General features: G+C 40.2%; 1 protein-coding gene across 3 annotated transcripts in view; it reads right to left on the reverse strand.

Moving 5' to 3' along the window:
* The window catches only part of LOC126284816 (lysosomal alpha-mannosidase-like), a 264,961-nt gene that overhangs the window by 63,940 nt on the left and 185,787 nt on the right, over nt 1-15,234 (reverse strand). For all 3 annotated transcript variants that reach the window (XM_049984023.1, XM_049984040.1, XM_049984031.1), the window contains 3 exons: nt 2,447-2,646; nt 543-724; nt 259-467 (listed from right to left, as the gene is read on the reverse strand). In XM_049984023.1, coding sequence (XP_049839980.1) covers nt 259-467; nt 543-724; nt 2,447-2,646 — 591 coding nt within the window. The remainder of the gene's footprint in view (nt 1-258; nt 468-542; nt 725-2,446; nt 2,647-15,234) is intronic.

Below are 15,234 nucleotides of genomic sequence, written 5' to 3' on the forward strand. Positions count from 1 at the left end.
CTGTGTGACTTGGTTTACTGCATGTGTGAAATTCATCCCACTTCTGGAAGATTCTGGACCTAACTGCATCATGCATATTAGAATTGTCATTCATGACAGTCAGTAGTTTGAACACTTGAATACGGCAGTGACGATAGTTGCCAAAAACTCAAAAATTGCTATTTTTATTGATGTGGCTTGGAAATTGAGATAATGCCACTGCAAATGACTCTGAGAATATTTAAATAATAATAATTTAAGGATGTTTTATGTACTTACATCATTTCCTATTGCTGTATCTGAGCTTTCTAACTCATTCCGCCTTGTATCATCTGTACTGTGCAGCTCAGTAATGTAGTATGAATGGAAGCCAAGGGGTTGAATATTATTTGCCAGAAATACAATTTCAGTAGTTGCATTACTGTTTCTTTCGGGCAAATTGCGGACTGGGTCCGGTATGGTTGCCATTTGTACTTTCAGCTCATTTCCTGCACAAAGTTATTTGTGAAACAAAAAACCTCCTAAATTACATTGCCAATATTTATGAATGACTTATAGCTTACCTGAAGCATCTCTTACAGAATATGCAGTCCCAAGAACTGGAAGTCTGACATAATAAGATACTTCGTGACTCAATGGATTGTACACAGTAACCATAAATGTTTTGGAATTTTCAGAAGGCTCACACTGGCTAACATTTCTTAACAAACAAGATACAAATGGTAGATCTGATGATGAAAGTTTACTGAAAAATGGAAAAGAAAACCACTGTAAAAAATCATATGGTGCTAAAAAGTCAACGAAAAGAATAGTGAAAATGCTCTGTAACGTCATTACTCAGTTTTTAGTGAAAACTGTAAGTAAGCTACCACAGAGTGGCAACTGCAGGTGAGTAAGCACAGTATGTTAACATGTGGGTTAGAATGGCATATATGCAAAAGGATAGCAAGATGGGCCACCATGCTTGGCAAAACCTGTACTGTTCAGCAGTAATAACTGGGGCACGCAGGACAATGTTACCACACCAGAGCAGGACCCACATTGTGAACTTTGTGGCAGGGGACTGGATAATAGTTCAACAATGCATCTCATAGCCATATAAAAAGATGTGAATTTTGAGACAGATTAATTTGGAGTCTAGCAGCATCATCATAATACTAGATCCATGCTAGATGACAAGACAGCCGGGCACCATTAGTTGCAGCCATGGGGTCGAGAGCAGGTCGAGTCAGTTGCCACCTGGGCCGAGTCTTTTTGTGGGACTTGGTGTCACAGCACCACTGAACTGCTGTCTGTGCCTGCTAAGACCAGATCCCTGCCAGGGGGCAGCGGATCGTGTCCAGTACACAACAGTCACCACTCACCTCTGTAGTGCAGGCAAGTGGGGCCTGAGTCACTGTTTGTGGCCGTTCCACAGAAGAACACCAAAGCAACTGAAGTTGTCAGCACTGCAGGGCACCTATGTGTGCATCTCTTTGCTAGGGTGGAAGCAACTACCTGCAACCTGATGCCAACCAGAGTTGTTGAAGTGGGGTGGGTCTGATTCCCATTACTAATGACTTGATGTTAATTTAAGTTGAATGAAACATTTCTCTTGATCAGCAATGTGTCACTGGGCCCCACCAGCCCATCTCTCCACCAATCACTTACCGAGTGTTGGCTGCGCTCAACAGCTTGAAGGTGGACAGAGAGGATAGCGCCACTACTGCTTTCTCTCCTACATTTGTTATTGGCAGCACATTTTCAGTGTGGTTCTTCAGCTAAGAAATAGACACTGGCTGCCATTTACAGAAAAGCTCAAGCACCAGTTATTTGTATATAAATGAAAATAATCAATTTTTTAAAATATAATGCAATTGGGTAAATAAATAATCTACTCAACAAGCAGCAGCAGGTGAAAAGACATACAAAGGTATTGAAAATTGCAAGCTTTTGGAGCCAGTGACTCTGAAAGCTCTGTATGTTTGTCTGCATTCATATACTATATATAGTTTTAAACTTTTTAAAGGTAACCTTACTTAGAGGCACTGAGTAATGTATTAATTTGCTGTCAGTTTAAGAGCAAATAAAGTAAAGTAAATTTCTCAACAGACAGAGCATAATTAGATTTATTACAAATGCTGATAATTAATATGGTAATGTTTTATGATTCCCAGTATATTTCTTGACTGGTTTCATACCTTGGAAGTTTCTCTACATGTTGGAATCTGGCAAAAAGTGTGTGTAAAAGTACCCAGAAAATATTTTTCCTGTTTTCAGCTTTTGCATAATGCAAAATCAGATCATTAATAATATAATTTCAAAACAAACATCTTTTACCACTCTCCACTGTGGATGGTCAGTTACTTGAATGCTTCATCAATTTGTAAATGAGAATCCACATCATATGTTTATAGAGAAAAGGTTTTGGTTGATTTCTTTTTTTACCACATGTTTACCACACATGTGCACTAAATGAGATAATTACCTGAGAGCTCTTTCAGTAATGTTTCCACAATGTTGAATACCTTCATATATGAGACGACTGTAATCTTCAAACACATTCTGTTTTGCTGTGCCTGTAATGGCATCATGATGTTGCATGACACCCATTGCTTCACGGAGATTATTCAAATGATTCTCATATGCTTCTTCAACATTTGCCAGAACAAAAAGTTGCTTGCAGATCTGTAAATTGCAACAAATGTTTTCTGTAAAGAATGACAGTAGGATTGTTATAGCATTGGGCAAACTACTTTCCTTGCTGTGACTACCAATAAAACTGATACTGAAGTAGTGAACAAAATGACAGGCATTATTGTCAGCCATCTGATAACTGGTTTTTGCTAACTGCTGGCTGTGTCAGCTCAAAATATAAAATGAAACTGTGTAATTTAGGTTATTTCCTATGTCTTTTTGCCTCTGATAGGAGTGATTCAGAGGATCAGTTTAAGGAAACTATTGGAATGTCAGGTATGATACAAGGGTCACTCCAAAAGAAATGCACACTATTTTTTTTTTTAAATCCATGTGTTATTCTAAATGTTTGAAAGTTTTACAGTGTGTAGATACATCCTTTAGGAACAACATTTCTTCATTTCTCTTCTGATGAACGTCAAGTGTAGCAGCCATCTTGAAGACATGCTGTGACAGCACCACTCTCGGGAACAGATTGAACTACATTTGAAAACAATTGGGCAGGATGTATCTACACACTGCAAAACTTTCACACATGCAGAATGAAAACTATATTTTTACAAAAATAGTGTGCATCATTTCTTTTGGAGTGACCCTCGTAATAAACACAGCATCCATCTTTCATAAACAGAGGTGTTTTCTTTAATGTAGTAGAGATATGTGTGGATCCCAGGCCCAGGTCCAGGGATTTTGATGCCCATTTGGAAATTTCTAGTGCACCTCCTTTCATTTTCACACACAATCAACCTTTCAGAACCAGGTATGAGACACCATTCACTGAAACAGAAGTAAAATATTTTGCATAGTACATTTTGAGCTATAGCTCCGAAATTAATTATTTCAACCAAAATTATGTCACTCTTAGAGTATACAGGGTGTCCCAGGAGCAATGCTCAATATCCAGGGATAGGACTAGCAAAAAAAATCTAGTAAACATGGGCTCTTAAACCCATACCTACAATATTGTGAAACAAATCCCTTCTACTGCAAGGTGTCTGCTTTCCTTATTATTGAAAGATGATAGTATTGCCAAAACTAGAAAAAATTACCGAATGAACTTGGGCTGTAAAGTGCACATCTCTTTCTATCTCGCCATTGTGTGACAACTTTGTGCCAGATGGAAGTCTTTTTAGTCTTTAACTATGAGCACTTTTTTTCATATTTGCTACTGTGAAACACTTCTCTCCTGCCAAACAAGTGCTCAGAGCTCAGAAAGAGGAAGAGGCGTTAATATTGTGCTATGCATAGCTTGAGGGGAGAGTGTCTCTAGAAAGGAAAAAAGAAGAAAAATAATAAAGTGAAGGTGAAAATAATAAAGTGAAGGTATTATGTGGAATATTGGATGTTTTATAATCATCATTTTTATTATTATTTGTTTGTATAACATTTTTTTATCAAACCCCTACTCTGCTTTATCTAAGTAATCCTTCAACGTATAAAATGTATTGCATAACAGGTACTTTTTAGCTGCCTTCTTAAATAAGTGTATTTTTGAAATTTCTTTAATCTCTTTTGGTAATTTATTGTACAGTTTTATTCCTTGGTAGAAAATGCTGTTTTGAGTTTTATGTTTATTTTTTCTTGGTAAATGTAAGTTGAGTCTATCTCTTGTTGCATGGTCATGGACAGAGCTGTTTGTGCAGTAATTGCCAATGTTACTTTTGATGTGTACAACTGACTGGTAAATGTGTTCACATGGAGCAGTTAAAATTCCCAGTGTTTTGAACAGATCTTTACAATGAGCTCGACTACTATTTCTGGTTATTATTCTTATGGCTCTTTTCTGGAGTTTGAAAATTGTGTTCATATTTTGTGGATTTGTTCCCCAAAAAAGAATGCCATAGCTAAGAATTGAGTGTACATATGAATAATATGTAACTAAAAGACACTGCATGTTACACACAGATGATAGAATTCTAAGGGCATAACATGCTGATGACATTCTGTTTGCAAGTACCTTTGTGTGTTCGCACCACTTCAGCTGAGAGTCAATATTCATTCCTAGAAATTTTACATTTGTTACACAGTCTATAGAGGTGCCATCTATATTTAATTTAACATATTGAGTATGGCCCAAATAATCTCACGTGCAGGTTCAACTTCTATCCAGTGGATTTGAGTTTTTTATCTACTGCAACAAATACACCACTCTGTTTCCCTATCCTTTTGATATACTCTTAAGTCTTCCTCAAAGATTTCACTACTGTCAACTTTAGGTTTTAACCAGCTTCCTGTTCCTAGTATTATGTGAGCTTTAGGGTGTTTTAGGAGTGCTTTGAACTCTGGCACTTTGCTGCAAATGCCTCGGCAGTTAACCACTAGGATTTTGATACTCTCACTTGTGGGAGCATTTCTTTCAATCTTACATTGATACTTCTCTGTTTCCTACAGCTATCATTATTGTTATCTGGATTAGATAGAGTGTCACTCATGTAATTAAAAAAAAAAAAAACCCTTGTGCGCACCCCACATTAATTAGGTAGTTGCCTATGATGTGTAGTGCACACCTGACCTATTTAGGTGGTCCCTACAACTTTCAACACTATGGTGCAGGTCTAGGGAGTCGCAGCCTTGCTTACCACAGAGCCCTTGGTGTCTCTGGTTCAAGCCTTCCACTTGACTAGGAACCATGGGGCTATGATCTGTTCTGAGAACAATGCTGCGGAGTACGAGCTTCATTGAAACTCCATGAGCAAGGCTGATATTCTTAATCCTTTCTGCTAGTCGCTGGAATGATCCAAGTATGACCACAGAGCCCAGATGACACACATCACTTGTTCCAACATGCACCACAATGTGAGGTTGGTTGCACATGAGGCCTCCAAACATACACACTGAGTGTGTTGCTTCCCATTCCTGGTAGCAATTTCCACAAAGGGTACCATTATTCACCATACATTTATATTGCTGACAATTAATAGACCCATGCCCTTTTCTGTCTGTCTTCTCTTGGCAGGACAAAGCATATTTCGCCAAAAAAAGTGAACTGAGTCCCACTGGCTCAGTTCCAGTTTCAGTGAAAGACAACACGTTGAACAAGTTTCTTAGAGATTGGTATAGCATCCTGAGTCCCCCCCGTCTTCCCTGTAAAGGACACCTAGGTGAATCTTTCACTATGCTCCAATGTAATTGTCATTGGAAATTCTGATTTTCCTCTATATCGAATCCCGTATTCCAGTCTGCACTTACTGGAAATCCTAAGTCTCTATTTGTAGGGTTATCCACCATGCAAGTATGTATTGCCTCTTTTACCACACAGTCCTAGGAGGGCAATGTTGAGCATATAATTTTTGCTTTTGCATCTGATCCTGATAGCTGGTTGGGTGTGCTTCAGCATCTTGGAACAGAATATATACTCCTGGAAATTGAAATAAGAACACCGTGAATTCATTGTCCCAGGAAGGGGAAACTTTATTGACACATTCCTGGGGTCAGATACATCACATGATCACACTGACAGAACCACAGGCACATAGACACAGGCAACAGAGCATGCACAATGTTGGCACTAGTACAATGTATATCCACCTTTCGCAGCAATGCAGGCTGCTATTCTCCCATGGAGACGATCGTAGAGATGCTGGATGTAGTCCTGTGGAACGGCTTGCTATGCCATTTCCACCTGGCGCCTCCGTTGGACCAGCGTTCGTGCTGGACGTGCAGACCGCGTGAGACGACGCTTCATCCAGTCCCAAACATGCTCAATGGGGGACAAATCCGGAGATCTTGCTGGCCAGGGTAGTTGACTTACACCTTCTAGAGCACGTTGGGTGGCACGGGATAAATGCGGACGTGCATTGTCCTGTTGGAACAGCAAGTTCCCTTGCCTGTCTAGGAATCGTAGAACGATGGGTTCGATGACGGTTTGGATGTACCGTGCACTATTCAGTGTCCCCTTGACGATCACCAGAGGTGTATGGCCAATGTAGGAGATCGCTCCCCACACCATGATGCCGGGTGTTGGCCCTGTGTGCCTCGGTCGTATGCAGTCCTGATTGTGGCGGTCACCTGCACGGCACCAAACACGCATACGACCATCATTGGCACCAAGGCAGAAATGACTCTCATCGCTGAAGACAACACGTCTCCATTCATCCCTCCATTCACGCCTGTCGCGACACCACTGGAGGCGGGCTGCACGATTTTGGAGCGTGAGCGGAAGACGGCCTAACGGTGTGCGGGACCGTAGCCCAGCTTCATGGAGACGGTTGCGAATGGTCCTCGCCGATACCCCAGGAGCAACAGTGTCCCTAATTTGGTGGGAAGTGGCGGTGTGGTCCCCTATGGCACTGCGTAGGATCCTACGGCCTTGGCGTGCATCCGTGCATCGCTGCGGTCCGGTCCCAGGTCGACGGGCACGTGCACCTTCCGCCGACCACTGGCGACAACATCGATGTACTGTGGAGACCTCACACCCCACGTGTTGAGCAATTCGGCGGTACGTCCACCCGGCCTCCCGCATGCCCATTATACGCCCTCGCTCAAAGTCCGTCAACTGCACATACGGTTCACGTCCACGCTGCCGCGGCATGCTACCAGTGTTAAAGACTGCGATGGAGCTCCATATGCCACGGCAAACTGGCTGACACTGACGGCGGCGGTGCACAAATGCTGCTCAGCTAGCGCTATTCGACGGCCAACACCGCAGTTCCTGGTGTGTCCGCTGTGCCGTGCGTGTGATCATTGCTTGTACAGCCCTCTCGCAGTGTCCGGAGCAAGTATGGTGGGTCTGACACACCGGTGTCAATGTGTTCTTTTTTCCATTTCCAGGAGTGTATATTCACTCTGGAGTCTAGTGTGTGCTGATCTGAAACTTCCTTGCAGACCAGGACACGGACCTTAGACCTTTGCTTTTCATGGGTAAGTGCGCTACCAACTGAATTATTCAAACACTACCTACCATAACTACTTTATTTCCACCAGTCAGTAGTGCTCTTCCTGTAAAAGGTAAAGATCAGAGGTTCAAGTGGGAGTCAAACATACTGTTTTATTCCGCCAGGAAGTTTCAAATCAGTACACCCACTGTTGTAGAGAGAAAATTCATTCTGCAAACAGTCCCAGGCTCTGTCTAAGTCATGCCTCTGCAATATCCTTTCTTCCAGGAGTACTATTCCTGCAAGGAAAGCAGTACCATCTCAGACATTTTTCTGAGGTAGGAAGGCCTGGAATGTAGTCCACTCAGACTTGCGATGCCAAATGTGCAGCTGCCTGAATAAAGGAGCAACAGCATCATCAAGGTTCTGGCATTACTGGCAGGAAGTATTCATGACATGCTGATCACATACCACAGAATCGTAGATCACTTCTCTTACTGCCTTGTAGGCAGTGTCGTCAGTCAAAACACGACATAAGACCTAACCTATGAGTGGTGTTCACTTATTAGGGTAATCCCAAAAGTAAGGTCTCGTATTTTTTTATAAGTACATACCTGTTTATTTCTACAATGGTTTAATCAGTTTACAGATTGAACATTTAGCTATTTTTCAACATAATCACCTTTTCTGTCAATGCATTTTTGTACATATTGTGGCAGTTTTTGTATGTCCATGTCATACCAGCTCGCCATGATGCTGTTCAGAAAGTTATGAACCTCTTATTTGACCTTATCGCTGGAGCTGAATCGCTTTCTGGCCAAATGTTCTTTTAACCTAGAGAACAGGTGATAGTCACTGGGTGCCAAGTCAGGACTATAGGGTGGTTGGGTGATTATGTTCCACTGAAACTGTTGCAGGAGAGCAATGGTTGGCTGAGGGAGATTGTGTACACCCTTGCTCAACATCCCGCTTCTCCAGTTCTGAATTGCCAGTTTGAGTGTTTTCAGAGTCTCACAGTACCTGTCAGCGTTAATTGTGGTTCCAGTGATTCAGCTCCAATGACAAGATGAAAGAAGAATTTCATAACTTTCTGAACAGCATGGCGGCAAGCTGGAATGACATGGGCATACAAAAACTGCCACAGCATCTACAAAATTGCATCAAAAAATAGCTAAATGTTCAAGCTGTAAACTAATGTAAACCATTGTAGAAATAAACAGGTCTATGTACTAATAAAAAAAATAGGAGACCTTACTTTTGGGATTGCCCTCGTACTTCACTTCCCTATGTACAAAACAACTGTGAAAACACGGCATGTAAGAAGTTGCAATTTCATTTTGGTGCTAAGATGGTGACATATTAGCTTGGAATTGAATTCTATAAGTGCTGTTTATAACTGCTCAATACAACTTTTACTTTATTTTGAACTGTCCCAGGCCTGCATTCGAGGTGACCCTTTGGTATGTCATTTTGTTAACTCTCTTATTTACAGCAAAAATAAGAAACAGTCTCCCCTCACATTGTCCTTATCGCTTCCAACTGCAACATTTTGTCTTTCTTTCATTTATGTGTAATCTTTGTCATGCTCTTGTCTTTAGTCCAAAGACTGGTTTGATGCAGTTCTCCACACTGTTCTGTACTGTGCAGGCCTCTTCATCTTCGAATAACAACTGCATCTTATGAACCTGTTTACTATATTCATCTCTTGGTCTCCCACTACAATTTTTACACCCCACAAGTACCTCAAGTATGAAATTGGGGATTCCTCAGAATGTGTTCTACCAACCAATCCATTCTTCTAGTTACGTTGTGCCACAAATTTCTTTTCTTCACAGTTCTATTCAGCACCTCCTCATCAGTTATGGAACTACCATCTCCAGCACTCTTCTATTCTCTTCTTGTCTAAACAGTTTATTGTTCATATTTCACTTCCATACATACAAATTTCTCGTCTTTAGAAATGCTTTTCTTGCCATTGCCACTCTTCATTTTATATCCTCTCTAATTTCACCGTCATCTGTTATTTTGCTGCCAAAATGACAAAACCCTCCACTACTTTAAGTTTCTCATTTTGTAATCTAATTCCCTCAACATCACGTGATTTAATTCAGCTATATTCCATTATCTTTGTTTTGTTCTTGTTGATGCTCATCTTATATCATCCTTCCAAGATACTGTCCATTCTGTTCAACTGCTCTTCCAAGTCCTTTGCTGTCTCTGACAGAATTTCAACATCATCAGCAAACCTCAAAGTTTCTATTTCTTCTCCCTGAACTTTAACTCCTTCCAGATTTTTTTCTGGTTTCTGTCCAAGTTGTAAACAGCCTTTCATTCGCTGTATTTTACTCCTGCCACCTTCAGAGTTTCAAAGTGTGTGTTCCAGTCAACATTGATGAAAGTTGACTCTAAGTCTATGAATGCTACAAATGTAGGCTTATCTTTCCTTAACCTGTCTTCTGAGATAAGTCATAGGATCAACATTGCCTCATGTGTTCCTACATGTCTCCAGAATGTAGACTGATTTATTTTATTTGTTTTGCATTTCTAGTTCCATAGGACCAAATTGAGGAGCATATCTCAAAGGTCATGGAATGTGTCAGTACATGAAATTACAACATAAAAGTAATAACAGGTAAAATGTTTATGAACCCCAAAAAAGACAAGCAGTAAGTTTATGTAAACTGAATCAACAATATAACACAGGAACCAGTTTAATTTTTCAAGGAACTCGTTGACAGAATAGAAGGAGTGACCCATGAGAACGTTTCAGTTTTGATTTGAAAGCGCATGGATTACTGCTAAGATCTTCCCCAGGTTTGTTTCTACCAGTTTTTCCATATTCTGTGAATAATTTTTTTTAGTATTTTGACTTAGTTCGATAAGATTCACATCTGTCAGTACCTAATTTCTTTGGAATTGGGATTATTGTATTCTTCTTGAAGTCTGAGGGTATTTCACCTCTCTCATACAGCTTGCACTCCACATGGAAGAGGTTTGTCATGTCTGCCTCTCCCAAGGATGTCAGTAGTTTTGACAGAATGTAGTTGTTTCACCTCAAGTCTTTTTCCACTCTATCAAATTCTTGCAGTATCATATCTCCCATCTCATCTTGATCTACATCCTTTTCTAGTTCTATAATGTTGCCTTCAAGTCCATCTCTCTTGTATACACCCTCTACATACACCCACCTTTCAATTTTTCCTTCTTTGTTGAAGACTGGATTTCCATCTGAGCTCTTGATATTCATACAGCTAGCTGCTTCTCTTATCTCCAAAGGTCCCTTTAATTTTTCTGTTGGTAGTATCTATTTTTCCCCTAGTGATATATGCTTCTAAATCCTTACATTTGTCCCCTAGCCATTCTTGCTTAGCCATTGTATGATTTTTTTCCTGCTCCATTTTCTGCCTTTTTTAATTTTCTCCTTTCATCAATTAAATTCAATATCTCTTGAGTTATCCAAGGATTTCTACTATGCCCTGTCTTTTTACCTATTTGATCCTCTGCTGCCTTCATTATTTCACCTCTGAAAGCTGTCCATTCATTTTTTACTGATTCCTTTCCCCTGTTCTAGTCAGTAAGTGCCTAATGCTTCCTCTGAAACTCTCAACAACCTCTGGTTCTTTCAACTTATCCAGGCTCTGTCTCCCTAATTTTGTATCTTTTTGTAATTTCTTCAGCTTTAATCTGCAGTTCATAACCAGTAAATTGTGGTCAGAGTCCACATCTGTCCCTGGAAATATCTTACAATTTAAAATCTGATATTGAAATCTCTGTCTTACAATGATACAATCAACATGAAACCTTCTGGTGTTTCCAGATCTCTTCCACATACACAACCTTGTTTCCCAATTCTTAAACCAAATGTTGTTATTGTTGTGGTCTTCTGTCTGAAGACTGGTTTGATGCAGCTCTCAATGCTACTCTTATCTTGTGCAAGCCTTTTCACCTCCTAGTAAGTGTTGCAACGCACATCTTTCTGGATCTGCTTGCTGTATTCATCTCTTGGTCTGCCTCTGTAATTTTTACTCCCATGTTTTCCTCCAGAACTAAATTGGTGTTAGCAATGATTGAAATATGCTCTGTGTGAAGTTCTACCTGGCAGCTTTGTCTTTCATTTCTTTTCCCTTGCCCCCATTCACCACAATGATTTTCTTCTTTTTCTTACTATCAAATTATGGTCCCCCATCACAGCAAAATTTTTGTATCCTTTTACTATATGAATAGTTTCTTTCATCTCATCATACATTTCTTCAATATCTTCATCAGCTGCTTGGCATATAAACTTGTTCTACTGTGGTGGGTGTGCACTTCTGGTCTATCTTGGATACGATAATGCTTTCACTATGCTGTTCATAGTAGCCGTCCAGCATTCCTGTTTTCCTGTTCTCTATTAAACCTACTCCTGCACTATCCCTATTAGATTTTGTATTTAAAACCCAGTATTCAACTGACAAGAAGTCCTTTCCCCCTACTATTGATTTTCACTAATTCCCAATATGCCTAACTTCAAACTATCCATTTCCCTATTTTAAATTTTTTAACCTATCTGTCCAATTAAGTGATCTGACATTCCACACTGCGATACATAGAACGCCAGTTTTGTTTCTCCTAATGATGAATAGTCCCTACCTGGGTATCAGAATGGGGGCTGTTTTACCCCAGAATATTTTACCCAATAGGATGCCAGAATCATTTAACCATACAGTAGAGGTACATGCCCTCAAGAAGAGTTATGGCTCTAATTTCCCATGCTTTTGGCTGTTTGCAGTCCTAGCACAGCAAGGCCAGATCAGTCTTATCATTCAGACTGTTGCCCTTGCAAGTACTGAGAAGCCTCTCTTTTTGAACCACATATATGTGTGGCCTCTAAACAGACATCCCTCCAGTTGTGGTGGTACGTACAGTACAGCTTTCTGTACTGCTGAGGCATGCAAGCCACCCCACCAAAGGTCCGTGGTTCATGGGGGTGGGGGAGGCCCATGGTTCATTAAATTCAACAATTTTTTGTAATAGTTATTGAACACCCTCCAACAAATCTGTGAATATGGCAGTCTCATAAGTGTACTGGATGTTGTTGAGACATTCACTGTTAACAAGAGATTTTTCTGAACTGATTTTTATTCATTCATCATGTTGCATCAATAGTATCAAGGAGGACAACTATCAGACAAGTGGAACAACTATACATTAAGAAAAGACATGTAAATTGTAGACCTGAGTTAAAAATAAAGTAGTACTACATCACGTAATGTTGTTGTTGTTGTGGTCTTCAGTGCTGAGACTGGTTTGATGCAGCTCTCCATGCTACTCTATACTGTGCAAGCTTCTTCATCTCCCAGTACCTAGTGCAACCTACATCCTTCTGAATCTGCTTCGTGTATTCATCTCTTGGTCTCCCTCTACGATTTTTACCCTCCACACTGCCCTCCAATACTAAATTGGTGATCCCTTGATGCCTCAGAACATGTCCTACCAACTGATCCCTTCTTCTGGTCAAGTTGTGCCACAAACTTCTCTTCTCCCCAATCCTATTCAGTACTTCCTCATTAGTTATGTGATCTACCCATCTAATCTTCAGCATTCTTCTGTAGCACCACATTTCGAAAGCTTCTATTCTCTTCTTGTCCAAACTATTTATCGTCCATGTTTCACTTCCATACATGGCTACACTCCATACAAATACTTTCAGAAATGACTTCCTGACACTTAAATCTATTTTCGATGTTAACAAATTTCTCTTCTTCAGAAACGCTTTCCTTGCCATTGCCAGTCTACATTTTATATCCTCTCTACTTTGACCATCATCAGTTATTTTGCTCCTCAAATAGCAAAACTCCATTACTACTTTAAGTGCCTCATTTCCTAATCTAATTCCCTCAGCAGCACCCGACTTAATTTGACTACATTCCATTATCCTCGTTTTGCTTTTGTTGATGTTCATCTTATATCCTCCGTTCAAGACACTATCCATTCCATTCAACTGCTCTTTCAGGTCCTTTGCTGTCTCTGACAGAATTACGATGTCATCGGCGAACCTCAAAGTTCTTATTTCTTCTCCATGGATTTTAATGCCTACCCTGAATTTTTCTTTTGTTTCCTTTACTGCTTGCTCTATATAGAGATTGAATAACATCGGGGAGAGGCTACAACTCTGTCTTACTCCCTTCTCAACAACTGCTTCCCTTTCATGTCCCTCGACTCTTATAACTGCCATCTGGTTTCTGTACAAATTGTAAATAGCCTTTTGCTTCCTGTATTTTATCCCTGCCACCTTTAGAATTTGGAAGAGAGTATTCCAGTCAACATTGTCAAAAGCTTTATCTAAGTCTACGAATGCTAGAAACGTAGGTTTGCCTTTCCTTAATCTTTCTTCTAAGATTAGTCATAGGGTCAGTATTGCCTCACGTGTTCCAACATTTCTACGGAATCAAAACTGATCTTCCCCGAGGTCGGCTTCTACTAGTTTTTCCATTCGTCTGTAAAGAATTCGTGTTAGTATTTTGCAGCTGTGGCTTATTAAACTGATTGTTTGGTAATTTTCACATCTGTCAACACCTGCTTTCTTTGGGATTGGAATTATTATATTCTTATTGAAGTATGCGGGTATTTCGCCTGTTTCATACATCTTGTTCACCAGATGGTAGAGTTTAGTCAGGACTGGCTCTCCGCAGGCCGTCAGTAGTTCCAATGGAATGTTGTCTACTCTGGGGGCCTTGTTTCGGCTCAGGTCTTTCAGTGCTCTGTCAAACTCTTCACGCAGTATTGTATCTCCCATTTCATCTTCATCCACATCCTCTTCCATTTCCATAATATTGTCATCAAGTACATCGTCCTTGTATAGACCCTCTATATACTCCTTCCACCTTTCTGCTTTCCCTTCTTTGCTTAGAACTGGGTTTCCATCTGAGCTCTTGATATTCATGCAAGTGGTTCTCTTTTCTCCAAAGGTCTCTCTAATTTTCCTGTAGGCAGTATCTATCTTACCCCTAGTGAGATAAGCCTCCACATCCTTCCATTTGTCCTCTAGCCATCCCTGCTTAGCCATTTTGCACTTCCTGTCGATGTCGTTTTTGAGACAATTGTATTCCTTTTTGCCTGCTTCATTTACTGCATTTTTATATTTTCTCCTTTCATCAATTAAATTCAATATTTCTTCTGTTACCCAAGGATTTCTACTAGCCCTCGTCTTTTTACCTACTTGATCCTCTGCTGCCTTCACTAATTCATCCCTCAAAGCTACCCATTCTTCTTCTACTGTATTTGTTTCCCCCATTCCTGTCAATTGTTCCCTTATGCTCTCCCTGAAACTCTGTACAACCTATGGTTCTTTCAGTTTATCCAGGTCATATCTCCTTAAGTTCCCTCCTTTTTGCAGTTTCTTCAGTTTTAATCTACAGGTCATAACCAATAGATTGTGGTCAGAGTCCACATCTGCCCCTGGAAATGTCTTACAATTTAAAACCTGGTTCCTAAATCTCTGTCTTACCATTATATAATCTATCTGAAATGTGCCAGTATCTCCAGGGTTCTTCCATGTATACAACCTTCTTTCATGATTCTTAAACCAAGTATTAGCTATGATTAAGTTGTGCTCTGTGCAAAATTCTACCAGGTGGGTTCCTCTTTCATTTCTTAGCCCCAATCCATATTCACCTAGTATGTTTCCTTCTCTCCCTTTTCCTACTGCCGAATTCCAGTCACCCATGACTATTAAATTTTCATCACCCTTTACTCTCTGAATAATTTCTTTTATTTCATCATACAT

Source organism: Schistocerca gregaria, chromosome 1 (genome assembly GCF_023897955.1).
Source record: "Schistocerca gregaria isolate iqSchGreg1 chromosome 1, iqSchGreg1.2, whole genome shotgun sequence".
Classification (NCBI taxonomy): domain Eukaryota; kingdom Metazoa; phylum Arthropoda; class Insecta; order Orthoptera; family Acrididae; genus Schistocerca; species Schistocerca gregaria.